The 19,249-nt window shown below is 38.2% G+C and overlaps 2 protein-coding genes across 3 annotated transcripts; both read left to right on the forward strand.

The window, feature by feature from the left end:
* Nucleotides 1-1,284: 1,284 nt before the first annotated feature.
* On the forward strand, nt 1,285-9,351 carry LOC147255679 (protein ILRUN-like). Of its 2 annotated transcripts, none has more exons than XM_086212609.1 (5): nt 1,285-1,550; nt 2,958-3,112; nt 3,373-3,570; nt 5,653-5,796; nt 7,166-9,351. In XM_086212609.1, exons 1-5 carry the CDS (start codon nt 1,393-1,395, stop codon nt 7,216-7,218), a joined length of 708 nt encoding a protein of 235 aa, XP_086068735.1. In that variant the 5' UTR covers nt 1,285-1,392; the 3' UTR covers nt 7,219-9,351. The 2 variants fall into 2 exon arrangements, with proteins under 2 accessions (XP_086068735.1, XP_086068734.1); XM_086212608.1 differs by having other exon boundaries at nt 1,286-1,550; nt 5,653-5,975; nt 7,166-9,295.
* A 5,564-nt stretch (nt 9,352-14,915) lies between these two features.
* LOC147255680 (SAM pointed domain-containing Ets transcription factor-like) lies at nt 14,916-19,197 on the forward strand. The gene is made up of 5 exons (XM_086213537.1): nt 14,916-15,331; nt 15,750-15,947; nt 16,066-16,110; nt 16,226-16,360; nt 18,604-19,197. The coding sequence occupies exons 1-5, from the start codon at nt 14,917-14,919 to the stop codon at nt 18,780-18,782; spliced, it is 972 nt and encodes a 323-aa protein (XP_086069663.1). The 5' UTR covers nt 14,916; the 3' UTR covers nt 18,783-19,197.
* Nucleotides 19,198-19,249: the final 52 nt, after the last annotated feature.

Below are 19,249 nucleotides of genomic sequence, written 5' to 3' on the forward strand. Positions count from 1 at the left end.
AACAGGGAGAACATGGAGACTCCACACAGAAAGATCCTGTGCCCGAGCCGGGACTTGAATGTGGAACCTTCTTGCTGTGAAGCGACAGTGCTGACCACTGCACCACTGTGCCACGCCACTAGTCAAAACTCTCTATTTCAAACTCTCTATTTTAAAACATTATAATCTTTTGTTCTGTTGCTTATATATTTTATGTAAATTTACTTTCTTGTAAGGACCAAACAGGGACATATTGGTTTATGAGTACATTTATGAGTTTTTCATTAACAATTTTGATGTTGGGCAGCTCTTGGGCTCACAATAACTGAGAGACTACAAAGTTTTAATCTGGAGGAGTTGAATATTTGATACAAGGAATGTTGTGAAGTCTAAGCTAAATTATAATGTGGTTAAAATTGAATAAACCCTCTTGGAAGCTGGGCAATCTATGGTCGGATATATGCGCTGCTATACTCTTTTTACTAAAAGTTTAAAAGATTTAGGAAGTAGCAAAGTTAAGTTGCAAGCATAAGTAACATAGTTTCGATTAAAACTTTGTCAGGACTTTTCTCATAACAGTATTCAGGTTTTGAAGATGATTTCTATAAACGTATTCAATGTCTGAGCCAGGAACAGAGGTCCAGTAATCCTTTCACTGAAAATGTTAGTAGTATTTTGTTTCTGTGTGGCACTAGATGGTCCCTGTGCTCAAACTGCCACTCAATGATGAGGTGACTTCAGTTTAAGTCCAACCCATGAGATTCTGCAAAATCTCATCTCAAGACTGGATGCAAACATTTTAGATTTGCAAGAAAATGTTTTGAACCTTAAATAAAGGTTTATGACTAACGAACCAAATCATTTCACAAGACTTTTGATTGTACACCAAATGGTTAGAATTGTAAACCAGACTTTAAGATGGTCCCAATTGCAATTGACTTATTTGTTTGAAAACATGATTGCAATTTTGAAAGTTTGATTGCATAATTAAGACACAAAATACACGTCATCTTTGGGAGAGCACACTTTTTTCAACGGGAAACAAACCATACTGACATTGAAAAAATCTTTGAAATAATCATCGATCACTCGACTAGATAGTAAAAAAAAAATGGTTGGAGAAGGTTTTGCTTACGAATTTATAGTGATTGCAAATTTGAAAGTTTTGCTCTTAAACCTTTTTTTAACGTATTGTTACAATGAGGTAAGAGTAGCTTGCAAATTTATCTCTGTTTCACAGAATGATAAAGACACGAATTAACCTCCGCAGCAGTGAGACTCTTGCCGGTGGCAGTAGGGAGCGACAGAATCGTGACATGCGCACTGGGGACCGTAGATGAGTTTGTTATGACAAGTCGAGGCCTCGGACTCAATTAGGAGCGAAGCCCCTGTGTCACTCCTGGCGAATTTACCATGGAGGGCATGGACCTGGACGTGGACCAGGAGCTCATGCAGAAATTCAGCTGTATGGGCACAACAGACAAAGATATCCTAATTTCGGAGTTTCAGAGGCTCCTCGGGTTTCAGCTGAACCCCGCTGGATGCGCCTTCTTCCTGGACATGACCAACTGGTGAGCCCGAGGACTCGTCTGGCCTGCTGCGTGGTGTTAATGTTAGATATTGCACACTAGCTAGCTTACCACATAGACGTTTACCTACGAATAAAAACTTGTTAGGAAAACATGCGAGTTGTCGTCCTCCTTGTGTCGGCTTTAAAGACGGCTTACGACGTTGTAGTAACGTCAAACGTCTGAGTCAGTGTGACTCCGACTTTTGATTGTGACGATTACGTTTGCAACTACATTTGGATGTTCAAGCATTGTGAACTTTGCTTCTACGTTGATCAAAAATGAATTCACACACGAATTAGTATCGGAGCGGGTGCTTTAACGAAAAAAAATCACGTCAATATCTTATCCTTTTGTGTTTTCCGTGGTTGTTCCGCGTCTGTAATAAGTTATGTAACGGGGTAACGTCACAGGATATTTCTCTTTAACCCGACGGAAAAAATTGCTAATTCTCCACGTTAGGATTTTTAATTACAGCCGGCGTTATCATATATGTATGTAAGCATTAACCACAACCACAGTAGTTAGAGGACTGGAAACGTACAATTTATTATGTAACTAGAAAACCGCAACCAAACAAGTAGGCTACAGAAAGGTGTTGCTTGCTAGCCTGGTGTGGAGCGCGACCAGTGGGGTTGAGAGAACACGACTTCTGAGTACATATTTTAATCATGTCCTCATGAGAGTGTTAAATCCGCTCTCCTCAAATGGTTTATTATGCCTATGCAGAGCTATGTGAAAGAGCAGTATCCATGGGCAGTGGAGTTTGTTGTAGTGTCACGTGACGCAGTGTAATTGCTCCTCTGCAACTGGCTTTCTAAAAATAAAAAACTGCTGGTTTATGGATGACCAGCATGTCACCGGAAGCACCCACTCTTAATCTCTCAGGGTCTGCAGGAATGTCAGTGTATACAATGCTTTTAAACATTTGTTAATCCTGTATTATATGTTTATGCTTTAGTTTTGTTTTCATTATTGTGTAAAAGCTTGTGCCATATACGTTTCTAAAGTAGACAAGTTTGATGGCTAGTACAATCTGAACCCTAATAACGCATATTATTATGTGGGCATTTAACAGCTGCAGGATATAATGAGGCTTTGACACCATGCAAGTTGCCAAACTTAGCTAAAACAATGAACTAATCTTATTTTGAAAACTGATTCATTACTTAACTTGTATAAAGGCCTTTCAATAACATTATGAAGCTCATCCATTGTGAAAATCTTAAGTGATTGTATATATGTGGGACCATTTCATGGTGTCACGTTGAGTTTTTGGAGATTTTGACAGGTACAGCATTTCCTCCAAAACTAGAAATTGATGATAAATTATATACAAATCAGATGAATCAATTATGAATATAAGTCACTTGTTGTAATCACCTGGATTTTACATTTGTGTTGTTGTAGGAATCTACAGGCAGCCATCGGAGCCTACTATGACTTTGAAAGCCCCACCATCAGTGCACCCTGCATGTCCTTTGTAAAGGATGTGACGATCGGTGAGGGTGAATCAGTTCCACCTGACACACGTTTCACAAAGACCTGGAGGATACAGAACACAGGTAGAACCTTCTGTATGTCTGGAAATATGCAGTGTACAGAATGCGCAGATGTTACACAAAATTATATAGAGGACATGGCAGATACCCACTGTATGTGGCACATGGGACAGAGGAAGCCCCACTGTTATAGGGTTTATGCTTTCATTCTTCCCATTAGCTGCTGTAAGAGGTGTCTATTTTTGTCAAATTTAGGCTTACTTATTTCGGCTGTTATTTTAAGAAGGTGACAATATAATAAATGAGTACCCCCTGTCCTTTAGGTACAGAGTCGTGGCCCCCTGGAGTTTGCCTGAAGTTTGTTGGCGGAGATCAGTTTGGTCACGTGAACATGGTTATGGTACGGTCGCTGGACCCTCAGGAAATGACTGATGTTAGTGTGCCGATGCAGAGTCCAGTGTCTCCGGGAATGTACCAGGGCCAGTGGAGAATGTGTACAGCTACTGGACTTTACTATGGAGGTGAGGACAGTAAACCAAATGCTAAAATCAATGTGAATTGTTTGTTTTGAATGGATGAACTTGAAAACTGAGTTTGAAAGATCATGTAAGATAGATTTTTATCAGAGTATATTTACTTTTTGGATTTTTTTTTTAAGAAAAACTTAAAACATAACTTTATATATATATATATATATATATATATATATATATATATATATATATATATATATATATACACACACACACACACATATATAAAATGTCACCAAAATCACTCAATACATTATGGGTGTTCTGTTTGTTGCATGAAGGAATTTACATTGAAGGAGGAGGACATAAAAGGAAAAATGCCCCTCATATGTTGTTTGAAATTTTAATTGGAGTAAAAAAAAGGGATTAATAAGGAATTTAAACCATCATTCAGTGTAAAAATAATCACCCTAACAGTGACACACACACACCCTAGGTGCATGTCAGCCTGAGAACCCCCACCAAAAAAAGTTTTTTATAAGGGAATGTAATTACAATTTCATACTTTTTAAATCATAATGATAAATATAATGACTAAACACCAACAGACCTCTACGATACAGTAAATCTGGCCAATTTCCAGAATTCACAGACATCCACTCAGGACACACCCTTATAATCTCAAGACACAGTTATGGTCAAAACAGGTTCGTGGTGAATTTTAATTTCCTCCAACCGGAGTAAAAAGCACAGTGCCACTGATCCTAGTGCAGCATGAAGGTAGGAGCTGTATATTCCATATCCCCATTCTTACGGTGATCTCCTCCCTTTTGGAAGCAAATTTAAAATTGCTCAAATAGCAACACTCGTACATTCAAACAAGAACATATTTATTCAGACATATGTATGCTGCAGTGACAATTTGAGTCTTCATGAAGTGCTCTAGAGAAGAGTAAAAAAAAAAAAAATCAAGATTTGTATCATGATGTTGCCTAATTACCTTAAACAGATCCAGTCGTATATTTAAGCACTCTAAGCTCCTTTTTTGGCACCTTTCATCAGCTGTATTGGATACATGGATGGTAGAAGATTAATATTAACCAGATTATATCAAAAACAGCTCTAACCTGAGTAAGGTTTCACCTGTTGTCAGAGTAAACAATAACTGGATCGAAACACATGGAGTATTTCGTTCCTAGACGTATAACCAAGGTACTTTATAGATGTGTATACATCTTAGTAGTGCTATGAAGTCCTATCAGAAGTTTTGCTGGAATTCAGTGACCTATACAGCAGTCTAACTGCTTTACAACAGATCGTCCAGCTTCCAGCGAGTGTTCAAAACTCAGCACAGTGTTTCTATGATTAGCTGGCTCAAGTATCATTGTACGAAGTCATCACGATTAAGTTTATACAGTAATTTAACCCCTTATTTAATTGAACAGTCGAAACAACATTTAAAGCTGTTAAAGAATGCAGCTGCAATCAAAGAAATCTTGCATTTAATTCATCTTTTGTCTTTGAACTACTTTCTATGTCTCTTGTACTCTTTTCAAATAGAAAATGATATTTGTAATGAATTCGCTAGAAATGTGCTATTGCTCTCTGACTGTCATTTGATAAAGTGCAAGATAATTTTGCATGCGTTTCATACAGCGAAACTATTAGTAGCGCACAAATTAAACTGAGCCATTCATTCAGTTGATTCATGTTTTCCTGCATGTTACACATGCATGATACATTATAATAGGACGTTCCTCAGCGCTCCCCTACTCACAAATTAAGCAGCAAAGGGATAGTTCTTCAAAAAAATCTTACTGGATGTTAATATTTCATGTAGGTGTTCCTCCAGTAATTCTTACCCCATTAGTTTCCTCTCGACTGTAAGAGAGAAAAATGAACTGGGGACCGAAGCACCTTTTTTCGTGGATATTCTATGTGTGTGAATCAGTTTAATTTTACACGATCTTAATGTTGATAGCTGAGACTAATGTAAATTTTACGATTCATATTTTTTGTTTCGTCAGCTTGTTAATGTAGCCTCTTGATATCCATAAAGGTATAGTTTCCCTCACAAACCCATGTACCAGTTACTTGTACTTGACCTTTAAACACTGTTCATTCTGACAGATATAATTTGGGTGATCCTGAGCGTGGAGGTTGGAGGTCTTCTTGGAGTCACGCAGCAGCTCTCTTCTTTCCAAGCTGAATTCAACACCCAGCCCCACCGCACCCTGGAGGGAGACTACAACCCTTTCGCCTCATCAGAGAAAAGCAAGTGCCCCAACAGTAACAACAGCCTCCACCATGACAGTGGCCATAAAGTTTCAGAGGAACATTGGCAGGGAAGCCAAAACCAGCTGCAGCAAGATCAGAATGGACTCTCACACAACTCAGTGGATTTAGTATCAAACAGTCTACAAAGCAATCTATCGATAGTCTCTTACAACCAGGTAAGACATAGAATGGCTGAAAGTCTTTCTCCTTATGAGTGAATCGATGTGGGCTGATATACTTCTCAACGTTTCCAGTGCCAACTTAGAATATCCTCAGAACTTGAAATTAAATAACTTGTGTTTAAGAGTGCTGCTGGTGCTCCTCAATCTTCCAGTGCTCATGGAGTGGAACAATAATAAGAAGAAGAATATAAAATGGAATAATGATAAAAGATGGCTAAAAAAAAATTCCATATCTGGGGCGGTCAAGGTAGGCTTGAAAAGTACAAGGCCTTTATTTCAATAGGCAAGAATCAGTAAAAGTACACGAAACATGTCAGACATGATTAACCACAGGCCGTCTTACTCAGCCTGTTTAAAGCAGGAGCTTTTCAGCTTCTCCATTCTATATAGAACGGATAAAAACAGAAAGGGATGGTATTGTTGCTCTGCCTTGTTAAGCCGCTGCTGATATAGAGCCAAATCAATAGCTATCTTTACATTGACAGTATTAATTTATCCATTTGAAACCATTCTAACAATTCCAACTTGACTATTGACATGGATGCTCATTAAAGCCAGTACAATGAGGGGTCTTCTTAAGGGCTATAAAGCAGTACCTCTGAATAAAAGGAGCTCCCGAGTGTAAATGAATTACATAGTACTAAAGAACAACTGTGATCGGTGCTAAAAAGTAACATGCTTTTCACAGGGGTAATGCAAATATCCATTGATCCGTCATCAACTGCTTACCCTGTGTCAGGCTTGCAGTGGGGGCTGGAGTTTACCGCACCTGTCATCAGACAAGAGGCGGGGTCCACCCTGGACAGGTCACCAGTCCATCGCAGGGCCAAATGTAGTGACAGACAACCATTCACACAACCACAGGCAATTCAGATTCTCCAATTAACCTACCAAGCTTGTTTTTGGTGTGTGGGAGGAAGCCACGCAGTCACAGGGAGAGCAGATAAACCAGCAATGCAATGCTAATATGCTGGTGCTCGTTTTAACTATTTTAGATCAAAGCAAAGAATACAACATAGTTCATGGAAGTATTAGCAGGTTAAGTGTCATAAAACTGTTTCGGATGACCAGTGTGTTCAAACACAATGAAATTGTAAATTGAATCTTTCTTTGTCTGCTTTTGAAAATCTTATACAAATTGTGCAGTCCTTGCCACCTGATTGTAATAATTTCTGTCCTTGCAGGGTATACAGGAGCCCTATCCCTTTGGGCACTCCTAAATGATGGGACTTGTTAGCGAAAAGCAGCGTTGATAAGTACCTCTGGAGTCTGCCACACCAATAGGAGAAAGAAGAGGCTTCATCAGTAGCTTGTGGAGAGTCTGAAGATTCAAACCACTATATGCAAAGTTGCTCTCCACTTCAGCTACACTCTGAGAATCAGAGGCCGCTTTTGACGTGCAGCTCAACCAACTTCCAACACCCACTGTATGCACGTGTGAATGCTAAGTTAAAAATGAGTGCTATGAGTCTTTGAGTGATACAATTTTTTTTTCCAAATATTTTAGTGATCAGAATGAAACTATGACAGGAGTGTGTGCTTGTGAAATTCTGCTAGTATGTGTGTGCAACCAGAAAGAGTACTTTTGGAGGAAAAGCCATTTATTTTGCCAACTGATTCTCCAGTTTCTGCTCTTACACCCCAGATACACTGATTGTGTCCTGACCAGTTTCCTGTTATTAAATCTACTAGTATGAGCCCCTGTGATAAAATATTTGACCTAGTATCAAATGTTTTTTTCAACATTCAAGCAACATCTTCCCCAAATATATCTGAAGATGGCGGAAAATCCAAAAGGTCTTAAATGGTTTCCTCAACATCGTCTGTGCATTGGGTGATCATTTTTAAACCACAATTCTCTCAAATTAAGATATATTGCAATTATCCTCCACTAGAGGGTGTCTGGCAGCACTTGACTACCAAAATGAGATCAACGCAGAAACAGACATCCCATGTATACTGTATCATAATGCCCAGGTTTTGGGCAAGTTATTCTACATTATACGAGAGTATTTAATAAACTAAGTTAATTATGCTGAATGTTGTCAAACATGACCTTTTGGTGCTACTTAAATTGAAATAAGCCGAAACATGTTTCAAATGTATTTTTAATGAGTCATTATTGTTGAAACCAGCCATCTGCTCTCTTTACTTATACAATTCAGGGTGGACAAAATCTGAAATTGATCCCCTGGCCCATACAAAGTATTGGCTCATGCCTTTTTCGTGATATTATTAATGATTTTCCAAATAGTTTTCTGAAGTTTATTTGCTTTATGTAAGACAGACAAAAATAACAGGATTTACAGACATTAGTTTGTAATGCATGTAAATCAATTCAAATAAACTGCAACAAGTAGATAAATAAAACCAACAAACTAGTTTCCTTACCCTTGTCTAATTTTTTTTATTTTAAATTTTCTGTCTTGTTTGAGCTTGTTTTTTGTTCAGTTGAAGGTATTGGATGAATGTAGAAGAGAACATATTTTTAGGAAACATTTTCATTTACCCAAAGATTCTACGTTGTGTAATTGAATGTGTGTGTGTGTGTGTGTGTGTGTGTGTGTTACACGCACACACACAAAAGTTGTGCTTTCCTCTTGCTTGATGCTTGTTTAAGTTGTGCTCATAATGTCCTCACGAATACTCAATCAACTGCTGAAACCAATTTGATTCTTCCTTTTTTAAGATGCAAACCTTTCCAAAACCACATAGTAAGTTGCACTGGATTGGCTGATCTATATGCACTGAGTAATGTGACCTCCACTAAGTCCAAAAGGGCTAATCAACTCCAATTTTATCTGTCATTCAAAGCCATTGTGTGAAACCACCTTGACCATGGCGTAATTTTTATTTAGGAGCTAGCTGTAAGCCCCAGGGGTGGTGGACCTCGACAACATACCAGCCAACACTACAACACGCTGCAGAGCTTGGAAAATAAGACCGCTGTTACTCCCTGCTTTTAAAATACCTACTAACAAAGTCAGTTCATCAAGATCAGAGTGTGTTTATCTCTTCTGTTTCCATTGACAAGATCTCTGAATGAATCAGTTGGCATTAGAGTCATAACAGCACATTTGTGAGTGAGGAATTGCAAAGAGTTGAAGGATTTTTTCTTGTATGTGTGACGAATGTTCGTTTAATTAAATTATCACTGAAAAAAGACTTTGTGTCATGAATGTTCTCACCACTTGGGGACCATTAATACATTTATACATTTCTGTGAGAATGACAAAAAAAACCCAACATTATTTTCCCTACTTTCTTGCTGTTTTCTATTTATTAAAAATAAGGCAGACATAAGAAATTAGTTTCACATTGCAAATAGTGCATATTTTGATTGCTAATGTGTTTGGATTTCTTTTACAAAATATTAGATGACAAAATTGTTTTTTATTAGCATTCATTTTTTTTGACTGATTCTAAATAAACACATGCCAATTCCATTTATATTGGGTCACATAACATGGTTGGTTTGTAGCTGTGATTTGCGATAATGTGGAAAAAAATATATATGACAGTTGCACTAAAATATTCACATTAAATTGAGGCAATAAAATGTTATAAAAAGAGGTGTGTCCTGGATTTCCAGTTTAATACTGATACTTAGTCCAGATGTTGGCATCCCTAAGCCACGTGACATGGAAATATTGCAAATATTTTGTTTTCCAGTCAATAAAAAAATGAATAATTTGTAGTACCATATTCAAATAAAATATGAGGAGCACTGGAAAGCAAAAAAACAAACAAACTATGACTTGTGCACTACAAAAAACATTTATGTTAGATGACATGAAATGCAAATAATGTGCTTCCTGTATGTGAAGTCTAGTAATAATAGCTCGTCCAGATTTGGAGTCCCAAGGTCACATGACAAAGAAGCTATTGAAACAAGAACATATTGAATTTTGCCATACATCAAAAAGATACATTTAATTTTGCACTTCAGTATTCATATATAGTATGAAGTGATGTAACGCAGTAAAGAGAGGTGTGTAATATTTTACATGATGTACGTGATGTACAAGTTCTTCATTCTGATGTAGAGTCCCTGGATCATGTGATGTGGAATCTGTTGCAAAAAGAATACGCAAAATTTTACAGCATACAAAAACAAACTGCACTCGCACTAAAAAAGTTAAAGAAAATATTCCAAAACCCTTCAAACACTGTGTGTCTGATATGGTTTTTACTGAAAAATAAAGAAGTTGAAGTCCATTCACCTGAAGAGGAAAACCAACATTTTAACAGGAAGGGGCACATTGTTCATTTACCAAACACAGCACTTTGCTCATTCATGCTGAATCCAAATATTCGGAACTGATTTACTTTGACTGTCTCTTAGCTCACCTGTGCAGGTTCTACAGGTAGAAATGATATAAATAGTTTAGAAACTATATCTTCTGCTGTTTTGAGATTAATGTATTTTACACATAGAAATACAACAAAAAACGAGAAAAGTTTTAAGTTATATAAAGTTAAAGATTACAGATTTAGTTAGAGACAAAACAGCGACAGGCTGCGGCCAGCAGAGATTCAGGGAGCTTTTTATCTGATCTCTTTTTTTTTTTTTTTTTTTTTTACTCCCTTTATTTATTTTAAGGTGGTGCCAGATTATGCGTTTGCCTAGAGGTTTACTGGTCAAATGCTGGTTTCAGCTCCTTCAGTGGCAACCCAGAATTGTCTCTGTCACTGCCTTCGTCCAGCAGCAGTCTGCACTAACCAACTGCCTGAGGAAACACCCACTTCTCATTTGTTGAATGTTGCATGTAAACATGTCAGAGCAGCACAAGAGAAATAAGAAGGCAATGTAGTAAACGCGAGATCAGCTGCTGGATGATCTGCTGGAATGGTTCAGCTTCAGTCTTCTGTCGGGCGAGCGATAACAGTCGATTTGACTTTTTTTTTTTTAAACAGAACTGAGGGCTTTAAAGAGTGGGTGGGTACAAAAGCAGCAGCTCATTCGAATATTTCAACACAACCGCACAAACAGTACAGTTAACTTTAAGCAAACATTTACACACTCTTATAGTCTCCTTCCTCTTCCCCTTGTTCCCTCTCTGGGTTTTTTTGGGGGGGTTTTGTTTTTTGGCTTTCTGGTAGTAGTTTTCAACCTCTCAAACAACTCAAGACATTTTGTATTAATGGATGATTAATTCATATTTCACAGTCTGCCCAGGGTTCCAGATCCCATGTCCTTACTTAACCTGCCTCTCTCCTGTCGTAGGAGGTCAAAGTGAGATAAAGCTTGCAAAATACACATGAAACCGCAGAATGGAATATGGATTATCTTGAACCATTTACCCTGAATATTGGATACAATACATTTAAAAAGTGATAAATCATGCATGAATTGTATTTCCAATAAAGATTATAGAGAAATTGTAATCAAAAAATGTGAAATTAGCTTTCTGGTGTGAGAAACTACGATGGTGAACCTCAAAAATTCAATTTATGAAGAAAAAAAAACCCGCTTTTGACTGGAGGGGACTTGAAGGATTGGAAAGCTACTTTATCCTTTTGTGCTGATTATCTGAAAATCAATCATGGAAAATATCATCATTCTCAATTCAAATGTAACATATTCTTTGTGATTTCTCTGCAGCCAATTTCTCACTTTCTCAAGTCTGGTAGATCTGGTTGTGGGGGAAAAAAAGCATTAAATTCATAAATCACCACCCACACAGAGTGAACTTTGACTTAAATATCTTAGATCAGATAAAATAATGATGCCAGGGTTTGGTTATTATGCTTTAAGCTGCTATTCTTCAAACAATCTGAAAATGATCCATAGGAACCCTCACAGCTTCCCCACTAGGCTGTTAAGACCTGACAGGTTTGTTTACTAAAAGAATACTGCCTCAAGTCATTATCAAGTAGGCACTTAGCAGCCTCCCTCATGAGACACACCCTTTCTCTCCAGAACTGATATGTCACAAAGGCACCGTGTCCCTAATAAGTCCAACTCCTACTCTACTCAGGACCAGGTGTCCTAGGTAACAAGGTGTCTCAGAAGTTGTGGTGGACAGGACTGCTCTGCCTCTGAGTGCTGGCAGGGACACAAAAACAGTCATCACATTTAAGAGTTTCAGACCAACAGAGGATCGTGACGACGGTCCGCACAGAAACTAAGACAAAGGAAGAGTTCGAGAATAGGAACCAGGCGGAAGAAGGCTCAGAGGGGGAATCTCGACTCAAGTCTTAAAGGTAAGACTGCATTTCACTGGGGGTCAACGTGTCATTAACACATGGTAATGCCATCAATATCACCCCATCACTACAAATACAAGAAAATTATCATAGAATGCTTAAACGCATTTACCAATTCTGACAGCCACTTTCATAGTTGTAGTACTTGATAATACTATGAAACTGTAAGCTAAATTTTAATGTTATTTAAAGTTCTAGCCATACTATCGTGAATCACATTTGTTTTAAATTTTTTTAATCATTTGATGTTTCTCCATTCTAACTAAACATAGCTAAACACATAAATGCAGAGCAGTCTGAATGACATCAGCTTGAAAAAGTGCAGTAGAATTATGAAGTAACATGATAAATAGTAACAAGGAACAGTACATGTATAAGTTTACTTCCCGCAAACCACAGGCTAATTTCTATGACAATGATGTCTCCATCCATTCCGTAATCTGGTCTAGATTCAAAGTATGAAATGAATTTGAATCCTGTATCTTAATAACAATTGATACAAGAATTCAACAAGAGCTGGAAAAAAAAACACACTTTTATTTTAATCATTTTTTATGTCATTTCGATATATTCAGTTTTGATGATTAACAATTTATATCTTATCAGGTTTCTTATCAAGACATCTATGAAAACATTACTTGGGCAAATGTAAATAATATGGTTTTACTTAAGGAAATATTCTAGATTGAGAGGTACTTGCTTAATTTTCTTTCCAGGCAAGTCTAAGTAAGCGTGGGTTTACCTCACACACATGCATGCACACAGGCTATACAGACAAAGCAACATACACAATAATAGATGTTAACTGTATTTTGCAGAACAGATATTGAACAACTGTATCTAAAAGAACTGTCTAAGCAACTGTGAAGGATTCAAGTGTTTAGGAGTGAAATATATATATATATATATATGTCTCTGTGTGTGTGTGTGTGTGTGTGTATGTACTGCTATATATTGCGATAACCCCCAAATAGACGGAGAACTTAAAATACCTTGAAACTTTAAAGCAGACGTTTGATCTGATCTACCTTTACACAGGAACGTGTATGTTCAGCTCATTTTTCAATTTTTTTGTGAACTATGTAGATTTTCACAATATATCTGGATATGGTGATACTAGGATATTGTGATACTATCGTATCGTGACCAAAGTAAAGTGGTATGTATGGAAGGCCTTGCACATATTCACTTACTGCATTCCCTATTGATGAACCTCCTGTCTTATCAGTTTGTATGCTGTAAATAGGAGTGGAAACTAACTAATTCTGCAGATTTAGAGCCATGTTTGAATGAGCATGCTGCAAAAACAGAATAAGAAAGTGCTCACACACAGGCATGCGTACACTCACACACGCATGCACATGTAGACACACACACACACACACACACACACACACACATGGAAAGAGAGAGCAAGAGAGAGATTAAAAAAAACTTTTATTTACTTAAGAAAGGGAAACCTTGAAGAGCAAGTTTTTACTGCTGCCAGATGTTTGAACTGTGAGCAACAAAAAAAAAAACAACAGTGTAGACCGTACAAAAGAACATCTCAACCTAAACACTCCTGCACTTGGAGTGTCAAAAAGCAAAACGAATGTCTTTCGACTTGGATACTTAAATATTTGCAAGTTAATTTGTCTATGTTCCTATGAAAGAAAATTGTATTGGAGGAGAAAAAATTGTGGCCGTGAGGATAAAAATAAATTTCATTGTTTAACCAAATCTGTGTGTATGTGTGTTGTCACCCACTCTGGCCTCTGAACATTGTTTCAGTTATCTGATTATCTCACAGTTAAAATGAAAAACCAATCAATGATTTGTGAAAATCCCCTCGGTAGTTTTTTTTTTTTTTTTTAAACGCCTCTGACAGCCAAATGTCACCATAAACATTGCAGGTCACACAGGCCAAATATTTTCTATCAGTTACATACTTTATTTGTGGGGTTATTTTGGAAAGAAGTCATACTGAAGAGGGAAAAAGTTATTCAGCCTCTAAGGACTGCTTTGTCTCACAGAAATACACTTAGAATCATAGAAGTATCATTTCAGTTTGGTCACTGCCAGTTGTAACAGCCCTTTTTTTTTCTTTCTTTTTTTTCTTTAATCGATGTGTGTAAAACACAATTTTATCAAATTAGCACTGATAAACAGCACCACTCCCAGCCTGGTGAGCTGTTCTCTTACTCACTCCATGACAAATAGGCTTCAACTACTCACCTCTTATCCACATATTATACGTGTCCCTCCCTTTTTTTTGCAGTTATTTTGATATTTATCTCGGGGTCTGATATTTTGTTATTTTCTTTGAAAAGGCACTGTTGGCATTTTGATATTTCAATAGCAGCCTATCCTCTTCTCTGAAGCAATCCGATTAGTTTTGTAATTGATATATACTTTTCACAACAATAAAGTTACGGTTATGAATTTCATAGCATGAAAAAATGGTTTGTATATATAATCAAAACACTGAAAGACTAACCCAGCTGAATTTAATTGTCACAACAGCTCCAGTTGGCAAAGCTGTAAAGACTGATTACTTATTTCACTGTGCATCCCTGCAAAGTAAACACAGAAAATGTCAAGTTGACTTTAGGTTTGTCACTGTTTAAAAATTGGGCGGCATTTACAAATGTATTTCCACAGACCAAAATGTCACATAGGATCCAATCCATTATGACACTAACAACAGAGTGGTTTTCTTTCTCAGCATTTAAGGAAGTTGGGTATGGGGAGTCCAGGTTGTGAACAGATGGGCATCTCAGAGCATTCGCCCCTCTACATCAGCCCCCACACTGACGCCAGGTCGGCCTGGCTGGATGACGCAAAGGACATCAAACCACCCCACAGTCTGTTGGGACTTCCTGAGCACAACAGGCCAGAGGTTTTCCCTCCATGCTACAACAAATTAGGTAATGAAGAGAACTCCTGGGTGCTAAAAACAACAGAGGCCACTGCTCCAGCTGTTCCCACCTCTAGAACTCCAGAGCTGAGCCCAGCTGTGCAAAGCCAACTCCAGAATCCTCCCTCTGAGATGCAGGGTCAAGTGGAGGAACGCTGTCTGGAGCAGGTGCAGTCTATGGTTGTGGGTGAAGTGCTGAAGGATGTCGACAAGGCTTGCAAGCTGCTCAACATACACCCAGGTATAACTGTTTAATGTCATATTTTTGCAGATACATGTACATAGTTATACAAGTGTATCAACAAAAGTCATGAGTTAGTTTGCTCTCATATCAACATAGATGCTGTTCTGTTGACAGAGGATCAGCCTCATGTCTTAGAAATAGTATTTATATTGAGGCCTTGTAATCATATTGCTTTAAAGGCAAATGTATTACTAAACTAAATAGGTAGGAGGCACATGATTAGTGGAGGCATACAAGTCGTGTTCACAGCAACATAAATTAGAAGTAACCAAACAATTTAATTTTGCAGTTTGATACATTTTGGTATGGGGATGCTACAGCGAGAATCGATACGGCACAAGGTTTAGTTGTTGGAATTTCTTCATCTGAGGAAGGTGTGTGAAGCGAAATACATTGTTGTTGTGATCATTTTTAGAACCCTTAGACTGGAGCTGCACGCATGTTCAGAAGTGGCTTTTGTGGACAGAACACCTGTACAGATTGCCACAGATCAGCACCATGTTTCAGGAGCTGACTGGGAGGGATCTGTGCTCCATGACAGAAGCAGACTTCAGACAACGGTCCTCACAGTTTGGAGATGTGCTGTATGCTCATCTCGACATCTGGAAATCTGGTAAGAACAACTACTCTAATAACTAACCTCGGCTGGATCTGAAGGAAATGTCAAGAGTAAACAAGTAGCTTTCAATCTGGTGTAAACTGTAGGTGGACTCTTTTTTTGTCTTCTTTAGCTGCAGCATTGAAGGACCTCTCCCCAACAGAGGTTAGCAAGTCAGGTAAATGCGATAGATTTCAATATATTTACAGTTTTTCTTCATAGCTTTTGCTGATGGAAGTGCTGAAACAAAAACAAAGTTTCATCAAAAATGTGTTTCGTCCAAATTGTTCCAGCTGATTGTGGCTCCTGGTCAGACGTGATGTGTAACTACCCCGGCCAGCCCATCCACTTGTGGCAGTTCCTCCGAGAGCTGCTCCTGAAGCCTAATAACTACAGCCGCTGCATCCGCTGGCTCAACAAAGAGAAAGGTACAGAAATAAGGCAATTTTGAATAAAAGTATGATGCATAATCTGTTATTATTTGTGTCTTTTGAAATAACTTTGGTACTGATAAGTGCTCATTTGCAAGCTATCAAACTAATTTAAGATGGTGAGCATGGCCAACTGTGCCTGTTTAACAGCATGTCAGACTTGGCATTGCACCCATGTTGGCATGGCTTTACCTAGGTGGCTCTTGTTCACCTCAGAATTCAGTGGGGACAGCATGTTTTATACATGGGTTCTGCTCTCTAATGGCTTATTTTACCCTTGACAAGGTGCCTCAGCACCAGAAAAAAAGATTTTTGTCAATTTGGAGCGATTCTCTACGTAGCACCCGCCTCCTAATCCCCAGTGTCTTCACCCTGAGCTTGATTGGTCAGCCACTGAATGACAGAAGCCAACTGCAGGAACCAAGAAGAGGTTTCCCAAGATTTTTTTTTTGACAAAAGTGGCACAAAACACAGATAGTTGGTCTGAGGTGTTTTAGCATTAATGTAACACAAAGCCTAAACTGTTCACACGTTATACTGCGAGTTTCACTGCTGCAATATCCTGTCTTCATACAGTTTCACAAACTGTGTCTCTCTTGACCACTTCGCCAACATTATATCTGAACACTGGAGAGCAGTATTTACTTGTATCACACATTTGAGTTCATGAATTATAAAAAAGTCTGTTTCAGAATATAACTGGTAGAAAACAGACACATACAAAACAGACTGCCTCACAAGTAAAGTTAAATTATCTCTTGGATTAATCTCACAGAAACTGTGAATCATTCCAAGTGTCCAAGTGTTGTTTGGACTGTGTGCATATTTCAACACACTTCGGACTAACAAATCTATGCCAGCCAGTTTTTGCGTGGAAAAAATGGCATCAATATAAAGAAAAAGAAAAAAAAGCCAGTGACCAGTAATATGAAAGTGGCCAAGCCCAATTTGGAGTTAGACAAACTGGAAAACCCTGCACTAGAAACAGCATCAACAGCCGAGGATTATCAAAGATGTTACTCAGAGCACAGGGACCTTACTTCCAGATTGGACAAGCAAGATTTGCAGGCACATTTCAGCTCTACCAGGTGATCCCTTCAAACAGGCTCTACGGGATCCTGAGGAATGGGGTTATCAGTTGGGCTGACGACCTCTTAGGCAATTCGATTTATGAGTGGTCAAGTTGAGGGCTGAAAATCATTCCCTTCAAAGACAACTGGCTGATTGGCATGTCACAGCACCATTGCCTCAACCCCACCATGAAGCTTGAGTCTGCACTTGGATTGTCACACAATGATGCCACACCTGTCTGAAGCGGTTTTGCAAATGCGGTGCCATGTCACTGAGTTGAGGTGGAGAAGGTAGATGGCAGGACAGGTGTTGGAGGTGACTGGGCAGGGACTTCAAATATATAAACAATACATCAAATACATAAAGAAACAACAGCCCATCCTTTCTTCTCAACCACAGATACTATCTCAGATGTGTTCCTAGTAAACAGCTTAAGGCCTGTGTCTTAATAACATTACAGTTATAGACTACCACTCAATTTATTTTTTCACTGTTGGATCAGACAAGCATATTAATATATACAGTTCATATTAACATGTTTAAAAAACCAATATTTCTCAAAGTCCTATTTGCCTACTACTACTCATTGCATGAAATCCCCTGTAAATACAGATCACGTTAACATCTCTTCATTCTTAAGTGTCTTCTTTTACCTGCGTATATCGGATATCTCTACTTCTCCTCTTGTGCATGCTGAATTTCTAATCTGACATCAGTAAATATTGGAACTGAAACAGTGGCCATGTTGCTATCAACTGATGTGTCTTACTTAGGTTAACAACAGCAGTGAATATTAGCCATGACAAACACGAGTTAACAGCTGCAAAATATAACTCACTGCAAAAGTTATAAACTTATTGACTTCCATCACTTTACACATGACAACTGCTAATTCAGAAACTGAAAGTAAGACGCATATACTTGTATTCACTCACAATAATCAACTAGATCTGTCGACTGCCTGCTGCAACAGTTCAAGGGATGTGTTCCCGTCAAAATCATGCCAACGTGATCGGGTATTTATTGGAGGTGGGTGCTATGTGGCTACTGGTGTGTATAAAGATCTTTTCTCAAGTGAAGATGGAACCTTGCCGAGGATAAACCAGAAAAGTGGATACTCATGCAACTGGAGTAACATCCAGTTAAAAACTATTTTCTTTTGTCCAAAGGAATTTTCAAAATCGAAGACTCCGCTCATGTGGCCAGGCTATGGGGCATTAGGAAGAACCGCCCAGCGATGAACTATGACAAACTGAGTCGCTCAATACGCCAGTACTACAAGAAAGGCATCATTCGAAAGCCTGAGGTATCCCGCAGGCTGGTCTACCAGTTTGTCAACCCTATATGATGAAGATGAGGATGACTGGCCTGCCAGAGGTGAAAGAGCTGAGGAGTAACCAAAGATACGCTGGACATCGTGTAGAAATAAAAACCTGGAAGCTCTCTCATTTTACTTGATGTTTCCTTTCAACTGTATAGACTGCCTACTGAAACATGCACTCCTGCCTAGTTGAACTATTCTCTAATTCTTAAAGCTTTTATCATTGTCTTAATACCTTTAGGACTCATGTTCAAATGTTTTTTTTTTATATTTCTTCTTCTACCTGGGAAAATTTTCAAGGATTCAATTTTTTTTTCATCATTTCAGGTAAATATGCTCATTTGCTTCATGTAAGGAGTTGTTGTTGGATGAACAGCCAACACTTCATCATGTGTCTTTTTACCAGAAGCATTGAGAACACAATTAAGTTTTTTTATGGTAAATATTAAGCTGGTGTCAACATCAATGTGTCTTTTTACCAGAAGCATCCAGAA

This window comes from Aulostomus chinensis, chromosome 9 (assembly GCF_037954235.1).
Source record: "Aulostomus chinensis isolate RoL2024-O1b breed Wild chromosome 9, RoL_Achi_v1.0, whole genome shotgun sequence".
In the NCBI taxonomy this organism is placed as follows: domain Eukaryota; kingdom Metazoa; phylum Chordata; class Actinopteri; order Syngnathiformes; family Aulostomidae; genus Aulostomus; species Aulostomus chinensis.

Bases quoted from the DNA above. Each gene is read 5' to 3' on its own strand.
- LOC147255679 (XM_086212608.1), top strand. From the start codon at position 1,393: ATGGAGGGCATGGACCTGGACGTGGACCAGGAGCTCATGCAGAAATTC. The intron at 3,571-5,652 runs GTGAGGACAGTA...TCATTCTGACAG, and splicing joins TACTGGACTTTACTATGGAG to ATATAATTTGGGTGATCCTG. The intron at 5,976-7,165 runs GTAAGACATAGA...CTGTCCTTGCAG, and splicing joins CGATAGTCTCTTACAACCAG to GGTATACAGGAGCCCTATCC.
- LOC147255680 (XM_086213537.1), top strand. From the start codon at position 14,917: ATGGGGAGTCCAGGTTGTGAACAGATGGGCATCTCAGAGCATTCGCCC. The intron at 16,111-16,225 runs GTAAATGCGATA...AAATTGTTCCAG, and splicing joins AACAGAGGTTAGCAAGTCAG to CTGATTGTGGCTCCTGGTCA. The intron at 16,361-18,603 runs GTACAGAAATAA...TTTTGTCCAAAG, and splicing joins CTGGCTCAACAAAGAGAAAG to GAATTTTCAAAATCGAAGAC.